General features: G+C 37.5%; 1 protein-coding gene across 1 annotated transcript; it reads left to right on the top strand.

Moving 5' to 3' along the window:
* The first annotated feature begins 7,192 nt into the window (after window positions 1-7,192).
* On the top strand, window positions 7,193-7,792 carry LOC113001663 (uncharacterized). The gene is made up of 3 exons (XM_026128561.1): window positions 7,193-7,357; window positions 7,463-7,524; window positions 7,636-7,792. Exons 1-3 carry the CDS (start codon window positions 7,193-7,195, stop codon window positions 7,790-7,792), a joined length of 384 nt encoding a protein of 127 aa, XP_025984346.1.
* The last annotated feature ends 11,994 nt before the right edge of the window (window positions 7,793-19,786 follow it).

Here is a 19,786-nt window from a genome sequence, read left to right as displayed (position 1 = left end):
TTGTTGAAATTCTAATATATTAGAAATTTTATCTTGAGTCTTTGCTTTAAGTTAAGTGATGATATGTTAATTAAAAATTTTATAATCAAATTTGTGACAACTCAAAAACTATAAATATTCATTTAAATTAAATTAAAATTGTTAACAATTTAAAAATTTCCATAATTAATTAAAGTAAAAAAAAAAAGAAGACAAATCTAAGTTTTGTCTTTTCTTTCATTTCTCATTTCAGTTTCCATTCCAGATTCAACACAAATTCTTTCTTGACCTTTTGCAAAAGAACAATTAAAACATCAATTTACAAGAATCAAATAAAGCATAAACAGCTATCTCCTCCCTATATGCATCAAAATTTTTCAAGTCCACCTCCCACTCAATTGACTGCATCAACAACTATCTTCTCCATACACACCACCTTCTTCGTTGGCAACATCGTAGGTTGTACCTGCATTAGAAAAGCAAAAGGAAAAATTTATTGCATCATAACGGATGAAACATACCTTCTTCTTCAACGTCGACGAGCAAAGGTGCATTAGAGTTGTCTCCCCCAAATCAGATTCATGTTGTGTTCTTCGACAATGAATAACACATGATGCTAGATCCAATTTCAACCCTTACGATCAATTTTGAACCCAAACTTTGAATAATTAAAATGCTCTTATATATTGAAACTGAAAAATAAAAAAATTGAAAACTGCACATGCAAATTGAATTGAAAAGGAAACAAAATCGAAAGAGGAATGGAATTCAGAGTATAAGCAAATTGTTCTTCACTATCACCAACAAAATCACCACCACCCCTAAAATTGCAATTGCCCCAATCACAACCCCACTCAAAACCTTCCCTATCAACCCCTTTCCTCGCATATCACTCTCTCGGAACCTAGATCCCCTTCTCGAAACCAAGATCTTGAAACACGTCACTCCCATGTCACCCCTGATAAGTGTCATTTTCACTTATAAATTGTCATTTATCTCATTTTTCTCTCACTTTTAATACTTATTTGACCTTAAGTTTGTTAATAATAGGAACTTTAGTCTAGAATATTGCCTTTTACTTGTTAAATAAATTTTCATTAGATTTGGTCTTGTTTTGTAGGAAAAAAATTAAAGAAAAGAAGTGAACAATTGACGAGTTTTGGGAGTTGCGCTTAGCACAGATGGAATCATGCACTAGACAGCAGAAAGTTTTCTAAGAGAAGATTTGGTTTCAACATCTTTGTCGCGTAGCACGAAAAACATTCACACTTACCTAAAGTTCCTGAAGACTATTTTCAAAGACCAAGTTTAGCCTAGATTCATTTTGTGCTTAGCTCAGAAGCCCTGGAAATTAAATAAGTTGTTTAAGAACTGCACTTAGCGCACCACCTATGAACTGACACTTATAAAAGGGAATTTTGTGTGCTCTTTCAGCATACTTCACTACACTTTATTTCATGTAATCCAAGGACAATTCTCTCTCTCAAATAAAGGGTGAAAAGGATCTTCAGAGCATTCTCATGGCTTTTCTATCTTCCTTCTTCCAATCTCGATGGTTTTTCTTCATTTTAGAGGTTATGAGTAGCTAGTTTCTTAGTTGTTGGGGTTAGGTCTAGTGAAACCCACTCATGGATTTCTTGTAAAACCTTAACTCTGCTATCATTTTAATATACTACCTCTTTGTTTCTATGCTTAATTCTTGTTTATGGCTATCATCCATTTACATGCTTTGTGAGTTGATTTATGATTGGAAAACACATTTTGATTCTAGATTTAAAATGGGGAACTCAATATATCTAGATTAGGAGTGGATCTTGATTTTTTTGTCTTATCATCTTAATCCTCGTGCTTAATGCAAATTTCCTCATTAATGCTCTTTAGAAATTAGGGATTTGATGAGAAAACTTGATCTCAATCTACATAAGGAATTAGGGTTTGGGAATTGTATGCGAATTTTGGTATGTTGAGATGAGTACATGGTTTTGTGTTGACATTACATGAAATTGGTGTTTTCATGAAATTCAACCCCAACAACATCATCCATTACATCACATTTCACCATTTCTACTGCACCCCACGTGTTAGATAAAAAGTCTAAATACATTTACTTCAATATTTTCTGCTTTCAATCTTAGGTTTAATTATATTTTATTATTAGTGTTAGCTCTCAAATGAATTTATAATTGTCCTTAAACCTTTGTTAGCAAAATGTGTCAAATGTACTTAATATTATGCAAGTCCTTGTGAATATGATATCTAAATATTCATCGATACTTGCACGATTTGGTTCACTTGTCAAATATTGTGAACAACCTGTGTCCCCATGGTAACAACCTTTAGAATAATGACTAGAACCTATATGCATGTTCAGAGCGGAAAGCCAATAACATCGACAACAAGGTGACGAAGTGGAAATTATAGAGGTAGAGGATGTTAAGGAATGACTTGTTGGAGGAATGCCTTGATGGACCATTACACAATAGAGTGATGAGGATTAAGTTTCTAGGGTCTAGAAGCTTAAGGGTCATGCTTAAGTGTGGTTTGTGTTGTTGTTGGTGGGGATGGTCTAGAGAGTGTGTTGGAAACAACCACTTGAAGACTTTATCCATTGGTCCATTGTGATAGGATTCAAATTAGTTGCTTTAATTCCAGAATTTACAATTCAATTTTATTTTTTTTCCTTTTTATTTTAATTAATTCTAGTGGTTTTGAAACCTCCAGAAATTGTTAAATTTTTAAAATGAATACTAGCGATTTTTAAGCTATTGAAAATCACATTTTTAAATTTTTTAATTGACACGTCATCACTTAACTATTGGTAGGAATCTAAAACAAAATTTTTAATATATTAGGAACCTAAAAAAAAATTGTCATTTATTAAGGACCAAAAACATACTTAAGCCAAGGGATAGATAGGGAAAATTTCAAAATGGGGCACCATTGGCCTATTACTACACAAGACTTAGAAAATTTCAAACTTCTTCCTCATGCACAACCTATTCTTCCAACTCTTGATCAACTTCATAAGTCTTGACTGACCTAGTAGTACCATTTATCGTAGGTTTATAGGGTACCTTAGAATGATCTAGAGTATGGAGCAGAAGATGGAACATCAAAGGCACCAGAGGGATCTCGACCATAGACTTCAATTCCCCCTAGTAAACATCCTTATTAATGTCAAAGCGAGAGGTGTCAACAAGACCAAATAACTTAGCCTAATGAATTTCGTTTTCAAAACTCACTCATTTTAGCAAACTCATTTTTTGATCACCCTGTGTTTCTTGATCACACTCATTTTTGCCAACTCAACAAGCTTCTCAACCTTCACCTTAGCCACCCTTTCGAAATTTCTAGCCTGCTCCACATCATTTAGAACCTTATTTAATTTTTCTAGCTCCTTCTCTAACAAGCCCACCGAGTTTTTCGCCTTCTTTACCTTAGCCTCCCATCCTAACTCTTTATTCTCAAAAAGTTGAACTTGAGATTTTAGAGTGTTCACTTCAGTAGTCAACTTAGTATTAGAATTGATGGTACTCTGAAGGTCCTCGACAAACTCAACTACTTTCTTCTTCAAACTCTCCACCTCTTCGACTTGTGAAGGGACTTAGGAATGTTCTATAACCCAATGCTGAATAATCATCAAAAAGTGAGTCTGCATGTCAACAAACGTCTCCGAACCTAAAAGAATACCAGTATAAGCAATGATTTCCTTGTTGGCCGAGGAAGTAGCAAAACCCAATGCAACAACAATGTTGATTGTTGGATGATAGAGATAGGGTGAAAGAAAACGTTGGTCGCCTGGTACAATACTCTTGTCTTTTGTATAGGTCATCCAATCTTCTATAATTAGGTGGAGCGTCTAGTCACATAGAAGGGAGTGTTCAGTCTGGTGATTCATTAACATGGGTTGTGTTGTAACTGTAATTGTATTTTGTTTTTCTATTGTAATTGTTTTTGTTTTCATTATAAATTTTGTTGTCCACAATAAACTTAACAATTTTGCACAATATTTTTTTTCTTCTTTTATCATCTGTGCTTCCCTATCTGAATAGAATTTCTCGAATCTTCCCAACAAATAGGTATCAGAGCTTCGGTTAGAGAACATTTTCGCATCAGTGTTGTGGTAGATCAAGTCATCAATGATAAACCATTTTGTTTGTTATCTGTTCATGCTGCGTCTTCAAGATTTTATCAATAAGATGGTCAACACAATCAAGATTGAGAAATTCACATGGAAGAATCGCTTCAACCTTTGGCACATCAAGATGCAAGCCTTGTTGAAAAAACAAGGCATTTGGGCTCATTTATCTAGTTAATCATCAAAGATTGATAAGTTATTGTTTGAGTTACAAGAGGAAAAGGCATATTCGCTAATTTTCTTATCTAAGTTTGATGATGTTCTTTATGAAGTTTCTAAAGAACCAACTACTATTGGGCTTTGTCTCAAATTGGAGAAACTCTTTATGACGAAATCCATCTGCAACAAGTTGCTTTTGAAATGACATTTGTTTGGCCTTCAAATGAGGGAAGTTATGCCACTGATGGAACATCTTGATGAGCTAAACTTTGTTCTGATGGAGCTATGTGACATTAATGTCAAGATGGAAGATGAAGATCTGATAATGATTCAATGAGCCTCTCTTCCTCCCTCCTATTAGAATTTTATGAGTTATCTTAGTGTAGGAAAAGACTTCATTACACTTGAAGAAGTCAAGTCCGGTCTCTATTTTCTAGAGAGCTTCAACTAAAGGCATCTAAGAATGGTGATGAAGCCTCTAGGTCCTGATTATTAGTGACTAATTCTGCTAAAGGACAGAAGAAGAAGAAAGAAAAAGGTGGCAAGAAGAGCAAAGTTGATCCTAAGGACATCTATAATTACTACAAATAACCAAGTCACTAGAAGCGAGATTGTCCAACAAAAGTAAAGAAATATTTGTTAATGCTCTTGTTTAGAATGGCCCCTCATCAAAAAGTGATTTGGTTCTGGTTGTTGGTGACAACTATAGCAACATTCTAAACAATGGGTATTGGACTCAAGTTGTTCTTACCATATGTGTCGACACAGGCATTGGTTTATGACATGTGAGAAGAAGTCTGGTGGTAACGTCCTCATGGGTAACGAAGCTCCTTGTATGTTTATCGGTATGGGTTCTATACAAATCAGAATGCATGATGGTGTTGTTAGAAAATTGATTGAAGTTTATCACATTCCAGAGCTTAAGAAAAATCTTGTCTCTATGGGTGCCATGGATTCAAAAGATTTTTCTTGCAGGGTTGAAAGTGGAGTTATATAGATTAGAGGGAAAATGAAATTTTTGGTAATGCAGGGAACCAAGCAAAGAAATTTGTGGATGCTTCAAGGGTCCACTTTGACAAGCTTTGTCTCTACTGTTTCATAATTTGGAAGCCATGCGTCCAATAGCTTGTCTGATAATTCTCTGTGGCATCTCCATCGGGGCCACATAAGTGAAAAAGGTTTGAATAAGGTCTGAATATTCTAACCAAGCAAGGCTTACCTGGAAATCACAATGTGGAACCTCTTCAGTTTTGTGAGCACTATGTCTTTAGGAAACAACATCAGACAAAGTTTCCAAAGGTTATGCACATAACAAAGACCATGTTGGACTATGTTCATTTTGACCACTGGGGGCCTTCAAGAGTTCAATCGTTGGGAGGGGCAAGGTATTTTCTCTCCATCACTGATGATTACTCTAGGATGACATGGGTATTCATGAAGAAGAAAAAATCTAAAGCTTTCAATTTTTTCAAGCCATTGAAAATTCTTATGAAGAATGAGACAAGAAAGACAATAAAGTATCTTAGGATTGACAATGGCCTGGAATCTTGTTCTACTTAATTCAATGAATTTTGTAGAGATGAAGGCATAACAAGGTAGAGTATTGTATGCCATACTCCACAACAAAATGGAGTAACTGAAAGAATGAATCGGACCTTATTGGAAAGGGCCAGATGCATGCTATCCAATTCAAGATTGAATAGGAGTTTCTGGGCTGAGGTAGTCAGCATAATATGCTATCTTGTGAATCGTTCACCATCCACTCCCATAGACTTCAAGGCCCCTATTGAGGTATGGTCTAACAAACCAACTAAATACTCAATGTTGAAGCTATTTGGATGTTTGGTATACTATCACATAAGTGAAGGTAAGTTGAAGCCCAAAGCCAAGAAGAAATTCTTTATGGGTTATGGAGATGTCAAAGGATTTTGAGTCTAGTCTCCATCTGAAAGAAATGTCATTCTAAGTAAAGATGTCATTTTTTACGAGTTCTTTATGCTATATTCTAAATCTGATGAAGATTTGTGCAAGGCTAATGATGTCACTAAGTAGGTGGAGTTTGAGAGCTCCATAATCAAAAACATTAGTGATCAGAAGCAGTTCAAAGCACCTAATGAAATTGATCAAGATCTTCAAATGCACCCTCAATAGCATAATTCAACACCAATTAAGGGGACTAATTGGACGAGTAAAAACCATCTGAAGTAGCCCATTCACAACACCTAGAAAGTCACAAAGGCAAATCAAAGCTCCTAGAAGATATGGCATTGATATAGTGTCTTATGCACTACAGGTAGCAGAAGAAATCGATTCATTTGAGCGAACCACTTATCAGAAAGCAATTTCCTATTTTAAAGTTGAGGAGCGGATGATGACTACGAATGAAAAGATGAAATCCCTTTAGAAGAACCAGAGTTAGGATTTAGTTAAGCTACCTAAAGTTAGACAAGTAGTAGGGTGCAAATGGATCTTCAAAAAGAAATTTGGATCATTCATTGAAGAAGTCATCCATTATAAATCACGTCTGGTAGCCAAGGGTTACAGTCAGAATGAAGGAGTGGACTACAACATGATATTCTTTGCAGTAGTTTGACTCATCTCCATATGTGTTTTGTTGGCCTTAGTGGCAACTCTGGACATGGAGTTAGAGCAACTCGATGTCAAAATTACCTTTCTCCCTAGAAGATTGAAGAAAGACATTTTGATGCAACAACCTGAAGGTTTTAAGGTGGTAGGAAAGAAAAATTTTGTCTGTAGATTGAAAAGGTCTCTTTATGGGTTAAAACAACCATCAAGGTAATGGTTCAAGAGATTCAATGAGTTCATTGTCTCTCATGAGTACATCAAAAGTCCTTATGACTCATGTGTTTATCATAGGAAGGTGAAGGATGTTCCTAAATCTATCTACTACTCTATATGGATGACATGTTCATAGCATCTCAAAATTTGTTGGCAATTCAGAAGATGAAGTCACAACCTAGAAGTGAATTTGAGATGAAGGACATAAGAGCTATTGAAAAGATTTTGGGCATTGAGATTAAGAGGGATCAAGTCCAAAAGAAGCTCTTTCTGTGTCAGAAGGTATATATTCAAAAAGTGTTGAATCATTTTAGGATGACATCAGCAAAACCAGTATGTACTCCTCTGACAACGTCCATTTGTCTACCTGAACTCAATACTGCTCAGTTAACATCAAAGAAGGAATACATGTCTCATGTTCCTTATGCAAGTGTTGTAGGTAGTCTCATGTATGTTATAGTATGCACCAGACCAGACCTAACACAAGCAGTTAGTGTAATGAGTAAGTATATAGGTAATCCTGGAAAGGAACATTAGTAAGCTGTGAAGCGTATACTCAGGTGCCTTAAGGGTACAACTGATATTGGACTTGTCTACCATAGAGACATGTCATGTGCTCTCGTTGGTTACTCAAATTCTGACTATACTACATATTTGGATGTAAGGAGATCTGTGATTGCATACACATTCACAATTGGAAATTCTCTTGTTAGTTAGAAGGCAATAATTCATCCAACAATGGCTTTATCCACTATAGAGCTAGAGTACGTGGCTCTAACATAAGCATCAAAGGAAAGATCTGGCTGAAGGGTTTGATTTGAAATCTTGGGTTTCCACAGGAAAGTCTATAATTTTCTACAACACTCTTAGTGCAATCTGTTTAGCCAAGGATCAAGTCTATCATGAGAGGACTAAGCACATTGACATCATATAGCACTTCATCCATTTTGAGAAGAGGGTAGAAGTCCAAAAAGTTTATATGAGGGAGAATCTATTTGATATGTTCACAAAGCTTGTTCCTGGAAGCAAGTACATGCATTGTCTAGATCTACTTAACGAAGATTATTGGAAATGAAGTGAGTTACCTATAATTCAGAAATGTTAGTGAACCAATGTGGAGATTGTTGATTGTTGGACGATCGACGATAGAGATAAGGTGGACAACAACATTGGTCATCTTGTCTAGTACTCTTGTCTTCTATATAGGTCATCTAATCTTTTGTAATCTAATGGAATGTCTAGTCACGTAGAAGGGAGCGTCCAGTTTGGTTGTTCATTAACATAGGTTGTGTTGTAATTGTAACTATTTTTTATTTTTCTTTTGTAACCATTTTCGGTTAGACAGTTATATGTAGTCTCCTTTATAAGGAGCTTTGTATTATGGGTTTAGAGAGCTTGAGAGTGCTTTGAACCCTTTCATTGTAAATTCTATTATTTGCAATAAATTTAACAATTTTATGTGATATCTCTCTTCTCCTTCTATCATTTGTGCTTCCCAAATTGAATAGAATTTCTTGTATCTTCCCAACAAACAAGTTGAAGTTCCTATCGAATACCTCCCCACCAAGACAACTCAAAGAACCCCTTATATTGGTAGGAGTATGATGAGGAAAGAAGTTGGCATCCAGAGTCATTTGACATGCCTCTAATGATGTTGTTGAGAGGTTAGGGTGTTGTTAAGCTCGTGAAAGGGTTTGATAATCAAAGGGGTCATCCATAGTCATCATAATACCTGCAAAACCAAGTGAATTCCATAAAAATGACACTAAGGATGACATGTCATAAGAAAATAGTCGAGGACTAACCCTTTAAATCAACATGAAGATGTTGGGATTTATACAAAGGAAACTAGCTTTTTACTGGGAAAAGATTTGGGGAACCAATCTAGGACCCTTAAATTCTTTAGTTCCCTCTCGGTCAACATGGAGAGGGAAACTTCTTCATCGTACCTCCTTGATACCCACGTCTAGTAAAATTAAAACTTTTCCTTACTGTCATTTGTAAACATATGGTTTCTTCCATTGGCAACAACTAAGACCTTGAAGAATGAAGTCTTAAAATTTTTATATGAAGTAGCGTAAGGAGTAAGCATAGGAGCATTCATCCTACTCACCATGGACAACCACCCGACCTCACCCCAAGATGAGTACAACAACGATGCAAACAATAAAAAACCAAGGGTAGGCACATAATAACTAGAATAAAATTTAAAAGGTTTCAATAGTTCCCAACTGTTAGGGTATAACCGGGTTGGTGCTATGTTCAAAATCCTAAAGACCCCCTTTGTAAACTTGCCAAATAGGAGGGTGACGTGCAGGTTCCAAAATGATGTTTGATACACAGAAAAAAGGATTTTCTTGATGTCGAGCACCCATAAAAGCTTGATCTCATTTTCTTCGAGATTCAACGACGAAGACTTTATCCTCTTGGCTACCATACACTACTGTGTACTTAACAAATCAGTCTAATACCAACTCTTATCATAGTTTTGAGTAGTAACCCCATGCACCTTTTCGTATCCAAATGAATTTTGCTAGTCGACCATCAACATGATTGTTGGAGGATGCCTCGAATGAGCTTACTACCCTTTTGGCATTAATGACATCCTTGGCCTTTCCCTTTGCCATTTCCTCTTTTGGTATCCCCTCCTCTAGAACCTCCTCCTCATACAACTCTACTTCCAATGCCTCATCTTGGACTTCTTATTTATCTAAAACCAAGTGATAATCATGACTAGAAAACTCCTTGGTGTTTGAACTAGAATTGGATTCATCGATACCTTAGACCTTAGGTGATTGCATCCCTTGCTCCCTAGACTTCTCAGACTCCCCAAATCTTGAACCAGAATCCATAAACCATGTACTTAGAAAAGTGTTCAATCTCCAAATTCAAGTTGTAGATCATGAAAAAAGGGAGCTCAATATTCAAGTGCACAACTAACAAATACACACTGTAACACCCTGAAATATTACTAGTTATAAATCGATGTTTAATTGTATTTATCATGTTATTTGACTATCGAGACCTAGTGCAGAGGGAGTTGCACAAAGCGCGAATTGTCACACTAAGTGCGAAAAGTGGACTTCCGCTTAGCAAAATGAGCTCACTAAGCGAGATCTGCAGATTATAAATACGTTCTTCATCGTGAAAAACATGATTTTCACTCTCTCCTCCTCTCCAAACACCACCCAAACCCTAACACCTCCTTCTTCACCACCCATGACCACCGGTGGCCACCACGAGCCGTCGTTGCTTGTCGTCGAACCCCCACACTAAAAGGAACATTTTAATCGGAGCGGAATCCTCAGAATCCTCCTCAAGGATTCGGTGGAGAAAATTCCCCCAATCCTCTATTTCAAAGCTTTTCTGAGGTAATCTTGACTTCTAAGCCTTTCTCTTAGTTAGTTTGAGTTTCTCTTAGTGTCTGTTGTGTTTTGGGTACTGTAATAGGGTGTTTTTACACTTCCTTTGAAAAACCCTTGAGAATGAGACATTGTAAAAATTATCTTTTTATAACATTGATGTTATTTTCATGACCTTCACTGAACCCTAGTCACATTGGCGTGATCGGAATTTTAAAATGATGTCTTCTTTTAGTAGAATCCGAAACACCCTTCAGCCCTTTATGTTTTAACAGGGGTATTTGACTTCGGATGTTTTCATTAACCTTGTTTCTGAAATCTATACTAAATTTCCTTCAATTTGCTATATAGAACCTTGCTTTTGGACTGACGAATGTGAACGAGAGAGGTCTCTAAGCGACGCAAAGAGAAACTGACATAGAACTCACGATAGGTGAGGGGAGTTTATTATAATTTACGCCTTTTAATACCATAGATGGGGTTAGGGAACCTAACTATGGGGATGTATGTTTGTCCCTATTGTATGCTGGTTTTCAAGAAAACAATGTTTTTGACTAATGGGATGCGATATATCTATTATTGATGAATAACATTATTGTTTTTATTAGACTTGTGTTGTCTGAAGACCTGGGGAATGTTGTAACACCCTGATATATATATATATATATATATATATATATATATATATATATATATATAGTAATTATGTTTGATGTTTGATTATTTGTTGTGTTGTTTTTATCCGTAATTATTTTCAAGGAGGTTAATTTAGTTAATAAAAGGGTGTGGGTAGATAAGGATCTAGCTTCTCAAAGAAGCCTCTTGAGAAAGTTTCTCAAAGAAGCCATGAGGAAGCTTTTTGAGGAGGCCTCTTAATGAAGCTTCCTGAGGAAGCTACATAAGCTACCTTGGTAAAAACGCTGCCCAACCTTCGTTAACCGTTGGATCTTCTTGAAATTTGGTCTGCAGCTTCCAAAGACAATTGTCCATGATCTAACCGTTGGGATCTTTGAGAAGATGTCTGGAGTGTGTTCGAAGCTTCCGTTCTCGAGAGCATTTCTTATTTAAGCATTTTAGCCTTTGCTTTCGTGTAGCTTAGGAAAAACACCATTTCTTCTTCTTTCTTTCTTCCAAAGCCATTTCTAACGTCCCAAGCACTTTTTCCATCACCCACAGCCACCATTAGCCACCACAAACCATCGTTGTTCTCCATTGAAATCCCACACCGAGAATAACCCTTCAACCGAAGCGGAATCTTCCAACTTGGCTTGCGGTTTCGGTAGAGAATAAGCCTAATCTGACCTTTCATTTTCTTTTGAGGTAAACATGGTTCTACGCTTATTTCTTGTTAGTTTCATCTTGTCTTTGCATCCTTTCTGACTTTGGAACCGCCATTGCATGTCTTATGCTTCCTTTGAAAAACCTTAGAGAAAGAGACTTTGTAAACTTATGCTTTCATGAAATGCATGTTATTTTCGTAACCTACATTGAACCCCGGTCACATTGGCGTGGTCGGAATTTCCAAATGATGTTCCTTTGTAAAACCCGAAATGCTCTCAGCTCTTTCATGTAGTGATGTGGGTGTTTGACCCAGAGCACAATTACTAGCTTTGTTTTCTGAAATCCATACTAAGTCTCCTTCGTTTTGGCATGGTAGAGGCTTGCATGGAATCGACGAGCAAGGACGAAAAGGAATCTTCAAGTGACGCGACGTGGAATCCGCGGGGTAGCTCATGATAGGTGAGGGGAGTTTATTATAAAATTTACCGTTTTAACACCATAGCTAGGGTCAGGGAACCTAGCTATGAGGATATCTGCCTGTCCCTGTTGCATGCTGATTTTTCATCAAAGAAAATTATGTTTTAACTAATGGGATGTGATAAAATTGTTATTGATATGCATGCTGTTTTTTTTTCAGGAGAACCTATGTTTTTGACGAATGGAATGCGACATATATATATATATATATATATATATATATATATATATATATATATATATATATATATATATATATATATATATATACATATATATATATATATATATATGTATATATGTGTGTGTGTGTGTGTGTGTGTGTGTGTGTGTGTGTGTGTGTGTGTGTGTGTGTGTGTGTGCGAAATGCGATTTGTTGTTGATATCCCTATTAAGGATTTTAATTGATATGTGATGATAATGATAATTATGATGATATTGATTTGAGATGACGTTGTTAATAAAGACCATGTCAACATGAATTGTTATTATTGATGAATATGTGAATATGAAATGAGGTTGTTGTTGTTGTTGATAACGTCATTGAGATGAGATGATATTTATGTTATGAATGACATGGAAATGGAATGATGATTGATGTTGGAAATGCATTGGCTTGTGCATGTTGTGTATGTTCATGGGGGGCACTGTGCACTGACCTTCCAGGGTCTTTGGCACTAGCTTTTGGCCACGTTCATATGTTGGATGTTGTGTATGTTCGTGGGGGGCACTGTGCACTGACCTTCCAGGGTCTTTGGCACTAGCTTTTGGCCACGATCATACGTCATATGGAGTGTATGTCATGGGGGGTAGAGTGCACTGACCTTGTCGGATGACCCAGACGTGGGTAACTAGCGTGGTTAGAGAATCTAAGCATTTCTAAAGGGATGCTTAGGCGCTTTAATTAGTCCATGTCTTTGGCACTTACTTTTGGCCATGATCATAGCTCATACGACACAGGAAATAGAGTAACTGTGGCCAAGTGTACTTTGTACTAAGGGGTTGTCACCTGGTAGGGAACACCTTTGGGCTCCCAGGCGGATCACTTATGGGAAGGGGGCTGTTACATGCACAACCGGGTGGTCTCGACAAACTCAGCACAGTTCCCTAAGTGAGAGTGTCGTGTGGACACGCTTATGCTATTTCCTGAGATTTGGTTGTTGTTGGTACGTACCACATTGCATCTGAGTGTTGAGTCAGGTGCATGCATCATTCTGTGCAATCTTGATTGGGTCCATGGATGGATGGTGAGTAATTGTTGGATGTGGATGATGAATATTTGTTGGATATGAGTGTTGAATAATGATTGTTGTGTATGCTTATCATGTTTGCTTATGTTGCTTGCTAATTGTGGTTATTTGGAATTGGTATTGGTTCTTTTTATAATGAACTCACCCTTGCAATTTTGTATCGTGTGGTTGATACCTGTGATGATCACGAACCTTGTTCGTGGGACCAGAATGACAGTGGTAGGGTGCAGGGAGTAAGATTCTGGTGAGGAGCCGCCGAGCCGACGTGATGACATTGGCGTTATTTTGGGAGAGAGTTGTGTTTTTTAATCAACTCCTCCATAGTTGGTTTTTAAGTTTTATTTAGTTGAGTTAAAGATGTAAAACTGGGATTTTAATTATATCTATGAACAAATTTAATTTTCATTATGTGTATGACGTGTACCGAATTACTGTTTCTATGTAATTATGCATATTCACTTAAGTAATGGCGTGTTGTTGGATGAATTTATGTTGTGACAAAATCACTTCTATTTTCCTAATAAAAAAATTAAGGAAGTTCTTTTTATAAAAAAAATTGAAATCATCGAATATTAGAGTGTGGATACCGTAGCGACGAGGCGGGTCATTACAAGTGTGAATCTCAAGCATGAACTATATATGTATATGCAGAGTGTGACTTATTAATGATATTTCTATTGATGACATTAATTGATATGAGGTGACGTTGATGTTTATGATAATATTGATATGAGATGATGTTGTATTATATAGTATTTAAGTTCATTTGTTCAGCTATACTTACCCATTCAAGTAGGCTCCCAGGTAGACATCCCGTTTTGAACTCTGCATCCAGTTCTTCATGTAACTTTCTTATTCAAACTGTGATTGCCCAGATCTCTAGATGGACTGTGGCTCGAGGAATCTATACACATCGGAATTCCCTAATCACATAATTGTCTCAGTCAGATGCCTATTGTTGTTAACACAAAGTAAATTATGTATGTAATTAAAACAATAACTTAGGTAATTAACAATAATCTAAATTGACTTACAAAATTCACAATTGTATAACAGATATGCTGAGACATTGACCACCATGTGCAATTTCAAATAAATCTTCGTGCTTTATGTACAACGTGAAGTTTTCATTAAACACCCTGAACACGGTAGCATCCCACATAACCTGGAGAGGCTTCAAAAAAAGCTGTGGGATGGTCAATGTCATCAAATATAGGAGATCATCGATCTCATAATCCGACCTATCTGCAGGTTTTGCTGGAGACACAGCTGCCTATTTATCCAACATAGTTAATTAACATAATTTAATTACAATGAACAATTCAATTGAAAAAAAGAAGCATATAATGAGAGTAAAATACATGTTCTGATAAATGCTTCACGATATGTGTCGGCCAACCAAGGAAGGTGTTAAGTGTCTGCCCCACTAAAATAACCTCGTTAGTGGGTACAAGAACGGGAGCATCTGCATCTTTAACCTCCTCAACACCAACCTTCACTTGGCCATGCAACAAAGGGATGTTGTGAACCGCTGTGGATCCCTCATAAACTCTTCCTAGGGCAACCAGGCGGCAAGGGTTTTCTTTGATGTACAACCCGCATTTGTCCGAGTCACCCGTGTCTGGATCGGTCGCTGAGGGATCAACACAACTCCCCTTTATGCTGACACAAGCAGTTGAGGGACCAACCTCAGGCTCCAGAGGTAGTGCAAGTCCCTGTGATTGCAACTGGGACTACATCTGGCTGAAGGATAACATCAACTGTCGAGTCACTTTTTCTGTGATCGACTCCTCCAGCTGGTCTCTGATTTGTTGAGTCAGCTGGTCAAGTTCTTCGAGAGCCATGAAGGAAGAACTGCGGGAGGTTCATGGAGCCGATCCAAAGTATTTCTTTATGGTCACACCAGCTCCAGCAGCACGCACACGGCCAGGGTGTTCTGGTCGCCCAATGGCAGCAGTCAGGATATCCTGACGTCCATGGGGGACAAAGGAACCCTGTGACGCTTGCTTCTCCAAAGAATCCTGTACAAAACACATATTTTTTGTCATTCACAGAATAAACAAAGATAATTACAATTCTTAATTGAAAATGACTTACAATCTTCTCAGCAATTTCCTTTGTTGTCTCAGACGTCATCTACCCAGTTTTCTTGGTGCGAGCCATCTTCCACTTCACGTGTCGTCTGATGGGAGATGGAGGGTCAATAACGACCTCAGTGCTTCTGGATTGAACAACTTCCTCTAGTTTTTTCTTTGTCTTCTCAGCCATCAACTTCTGTTCTAAATATTCATAACCCCCATGAGACAACACGTGGGGGACGATGTTTTGCTTCTGGATGGCCTGCGCCTTTTTCTACACCCTGAATCAGACCTCCATGTGAAAATTTATGAGCATTTGAAATTCTCGAGAGGTTCCGTTGTTGAATTTCGAGCGTCTCGACATATTATGCGCCTGCCACGAGGGATCTCTACAGGTCTAACAAAATTGGGCCCATTTCTCCTTGCCAATGTTGTATTTTTCACAAATAGTGTCATCCACGCTGTCCTTGTCGGCTGCAAGTGCCCATTTCTTCGTCAAATCAGATTTAAACTGTCTCCACCGCTCCTCGACAGTGTGAAATATTTTCTTCTTTGTCTTACCGTCAGATGCTTCAGAATATCAAATTCAGCCTGAAAAACAATAAATTAGGTTTTATTGTTAGTAAATTATAAACTTTGGCTAATAAAGAAAATGAAAGATGAAAACTAAAATACCTGAATATCCTTCCATATCAAATCCTTCTAAGCAGCAGGGACTTCCTTCCAAGTCTCGTATGTCACGTCGACCTTATCACGAGCGACAATCCCCAAATATGTTCTTAATTTCTTCTTGTGGGGACCGTCGGCCTTCCCGGTCGTAGGATCAACGTGGACCATCGATCTCTTTGCCCTAGGTGGTCTAGTCGCTAAGGATCGTAGTCATGTGACTTTGCGTGTCCACTTCAAGGTAGACAAAGACTATGATGGTACTGCAAGAGGAGGAGGAGGAGGCGAGGCAGGTGGAGTAGCCATGGGCCTGTAAAGGAAAAAAACTTGACTTAGTTAACATTATCAAAAAAACTAAATCAGTTATGTAAATTAATGTACTGAAATGAAATACATAATAAGAAAATTACATTAGACGATGTTAATTAATTCTCCTTCATCATGATCATTATGATTAGCATGAATGTCGTCAGCTTCTTCTCCGACGATGTTAGGAGTCATTCGTGTGGGCAAAGGACTAACATAAGTATGAATGTATGAATCATAATCTTCTACATTAACACCAATTGTTTTCCCGTGTAGAATCATAGACCACCTTTCATCACAAGGGTCTTGAACATAAAATACCTATTTAGCTTGTTCTGCCATGATGAAAGGGTCATTCTGGTAAGCTAGTTTCTTTAGGTCTACCAACGTAAATCCTACATCATCGGTCCGCACACCGGTGTTGCTGTCAACCCATTTACATTTGAAAACATAAATAGTAAATTTGACATATTTACGCTCCCAAATTTCATCAATGAACCTAAAGTAAGGGATGGAAGCTACATAGGGATTGTCATCATGTACACTTGCAAAGTGTTGAGATTCAGCCCTTAGGGTGACCCCGCTGTTTTGCATTGTACTTTTCTCGTCCTGTGCTTTTGTATAAAAGGAATACTTGTTTATGTCGTATCCTTGCCAAGTTATAACATTTCTTTTAGGCCCATCTGCTAGCTATCTTAATGTTTCAGAAGCATTTTCATCAGCAAAGATTGTATCTTTAAACCAATCAAAGAAAGTCTTGTTATGCTTTTTCAAGACCCAGTTCTTTAACATTTTTGGATTACTTTGTTTGACTAAACTTTCATGCTGAAGTATGTATGGCAAAACTTCATTACTGTTATTCAAGACATACAAGTGAGCTTGTAACAAATCTTCTAGACTTGAAGTGATAACATGCAATCCTCTTGAACCCTTACCGCCCACTCTATCTTCATGGCGAGACTCAAGAAGCCCAACAGGTTTAGCCTTTTCAATGTACTCTGAACAAAATTCAATGGCTTTTTCTGCAATGTACCTTTCAAAAATAGATGCTTTAGGACGATGTAGATTCTTCATATACCCTTTTAAGATCTTCATGTATCGCTCAACCGGGTACATCCACCACAAATAAATAGGACCATAACATTTGATTTCTCTGACCAGATGAACAATTAAGTGAACCATGATGTTGAAGAAAGCAGGAGGAAAATACATCTCCAACTGACACAATATAATAGTGGCCTTGTTTTCCAACTCATCTAACTTGACAGGATCAAGGACTTTGCTACATATGGCATTGAAGAAAAAGCACAGGCGAGTTATGGCTAACCTGACTTTGTTAGACAAAATGTCTCGTATGACCACGGCTAACAATTGTTGCATCAAGACGTGACAATTGTGAGACTTTAACCCTACCAGCTTAAGCTCCTTCAACTGCACAAGGCTCTTAATATTTGAAGAGTATCCTTGTGGGACTTTGACCCGCCGCAAACGGGGCATGCATGATGACCCTTAACACTGTAACCACTCAGATTCCTAAATGCTGGAAAGTCATTAATGGTACAAAAAAGCATTGCACGTATTTGAAAAGTCTCATTTCGAAACCCATCAAACACTAAAACCCCCTCTTCCCACAACTTTGTCAGGTCTTGAATCAACGAACCTAGATAAACATCAATGTCATTTCCTAGCTGTCTTGGGCCCGATATCATCATAGACAACATCATGTATTTTTGCTTCATGCATAATCGAGGAAAATTGTAAATTACTAGTAGAACTGGCCATGAATTGTGTTGAGTGCTTAAATTGCCATATGGATTCATTCCATCACTGGCTAATCCAAGCCTAAGATTTCTTGCCTCTTTGTCGAAATCCAAAAAAAAATGATCTATCTTCTTCCACTAGGAGCAATCAGTCGGATGACGGACCATTCCATCGCAGTTTCTCTCATTTGCATGCCATGTAAGGTCTTTAGCATCGTCTGCATTAGCAAAAAGACGCTTAAACCTTGGAACGATCGACAAATACCACAACACCTTCACTGGGGGGCCTTCTTTGAGTTTTCATCAATACTACACTCTTCATCATCCTTGACTTTGTACCGTGATACCCCACACCTAGGGCATTTGGACATTTCTTCAAATTCATGTTTGTATAATATGCAATCATTCGGGCAAACATGAATCTTCTGATACTCCATATCCATCGGACACAATATCTTCTTCGCCTGATAGTAACTTTTTGGCAACGTGTTTTCCTCTGGAAGCATATCGTGCACTACTTGCAGCAGTGAACTAAAGCTTTTGTCACTCCACCCATATATGGCCTTCACATTAACCAGACTTAAAACCGCCGACAACAGCATCATGGAATTCTTGCACCCCGGATACAAAGACTTCTTTGAATCACTTTGCAATGTATCATACATAGGGACATGTACTTGCTGAAAAGACTCTTGTCCAAGGTCACGAATAATATCCTCTAAGCGATCTCCCATTTCTACATCAAACGGTTCAGATTGGGACCCACTCTGTATGCTTGTCAATTCACCATGCCATATCCACGTGGTGTAATTCTTCTTAATCCCATCACATAATAAATGCTCCTGTATGTTGTCCAGTGTTTGTCATCTTCCATTCAAACAATTGATGCAAGGACAATAATATTTTCTGTCCTCATCCAGTTAATTTCTTTCGAAGGAAAATTGCAAGAACTCTTTGACGCCTTCCTCATATGCAGGGCCCATGCGACTTTCATTCATCCAGCTTCGATCCATGTAAATAATAACTCCATGATACTCACAAAGTTATTCGATGCATGAAAATCTCACTTTTTTATCATAGGTGTGGCCCTATCCCATTCAGGAAGACCTTTTTTTATGGTAGCTTCATACGTCAAGGTTAACTCTATTTTGTTAAATTTGACAAAATTTTGGCAGCATTTCGCATTGGTCTCCAAGTACATGACATGAAATCGGTGAAATTAATTTTTCGATAATCAAGTATGCACTCAGAGAACAACTAGAAATACATTGTATCGAAATTTCATCAAATTCAACAAAATATTGTTAACCTTAACGCATGGATCTACCATAAAAATATCAGCCTCCCCAAACTGTCCAAACGAACAATTCAAGACTGAATACAATGATTAATGCAAATTGTCAGCAAGAATCATTGCATTCGGTCTCAAACGGGAATCTAAGGTTCACTCATAATGAACACAATTTGTATATCATATATCAGTTGTCATTAATGCTAGTGAACAAGTAATAAAAACATTAATTGGTAACAA

Source organism: Glycine max, chromosome 5, assembly GCF_000004515.6.
Source record: "Glycine max cultivar Williams 82 chromosome 5, Glycine_max_v4.0, whole genome shotgun sequence".
NCBI classification, from domain to species: Eukaryota; Viridiplantae; Streptophyta; class Magnoliopsida; order Fabales; family Fabaceae; genus Glycine; species Glycine max.
Note: the sequence above shows the minus strand (reverse complement) of the source record. Positions and strands in the feature narration are given on the sequence as shown.

Coding starts and splice junctions, on each gene's coding strand:
- LOC113001663 (XM_026128561.1), top strand. CDS start 7,193: ATGGATGACATGTTCATAGCATCTCAAAATTTGTTGGCAATTCAGAAG. Junction 7,358..7,462: donor AGCTCTTTCTGTGTCAGAAG/GTATATATTCAA, acceptor AATACTGCTCAG/TTAACATCAAAGAAGGAATA. Junction 7,525..7,635: donor AGTGTTGTAGGTAGTCTCAT/GTATGTTATAGT, acceptor GCGTATACTCAG/GTGCCTTAAGGGTACAACTG.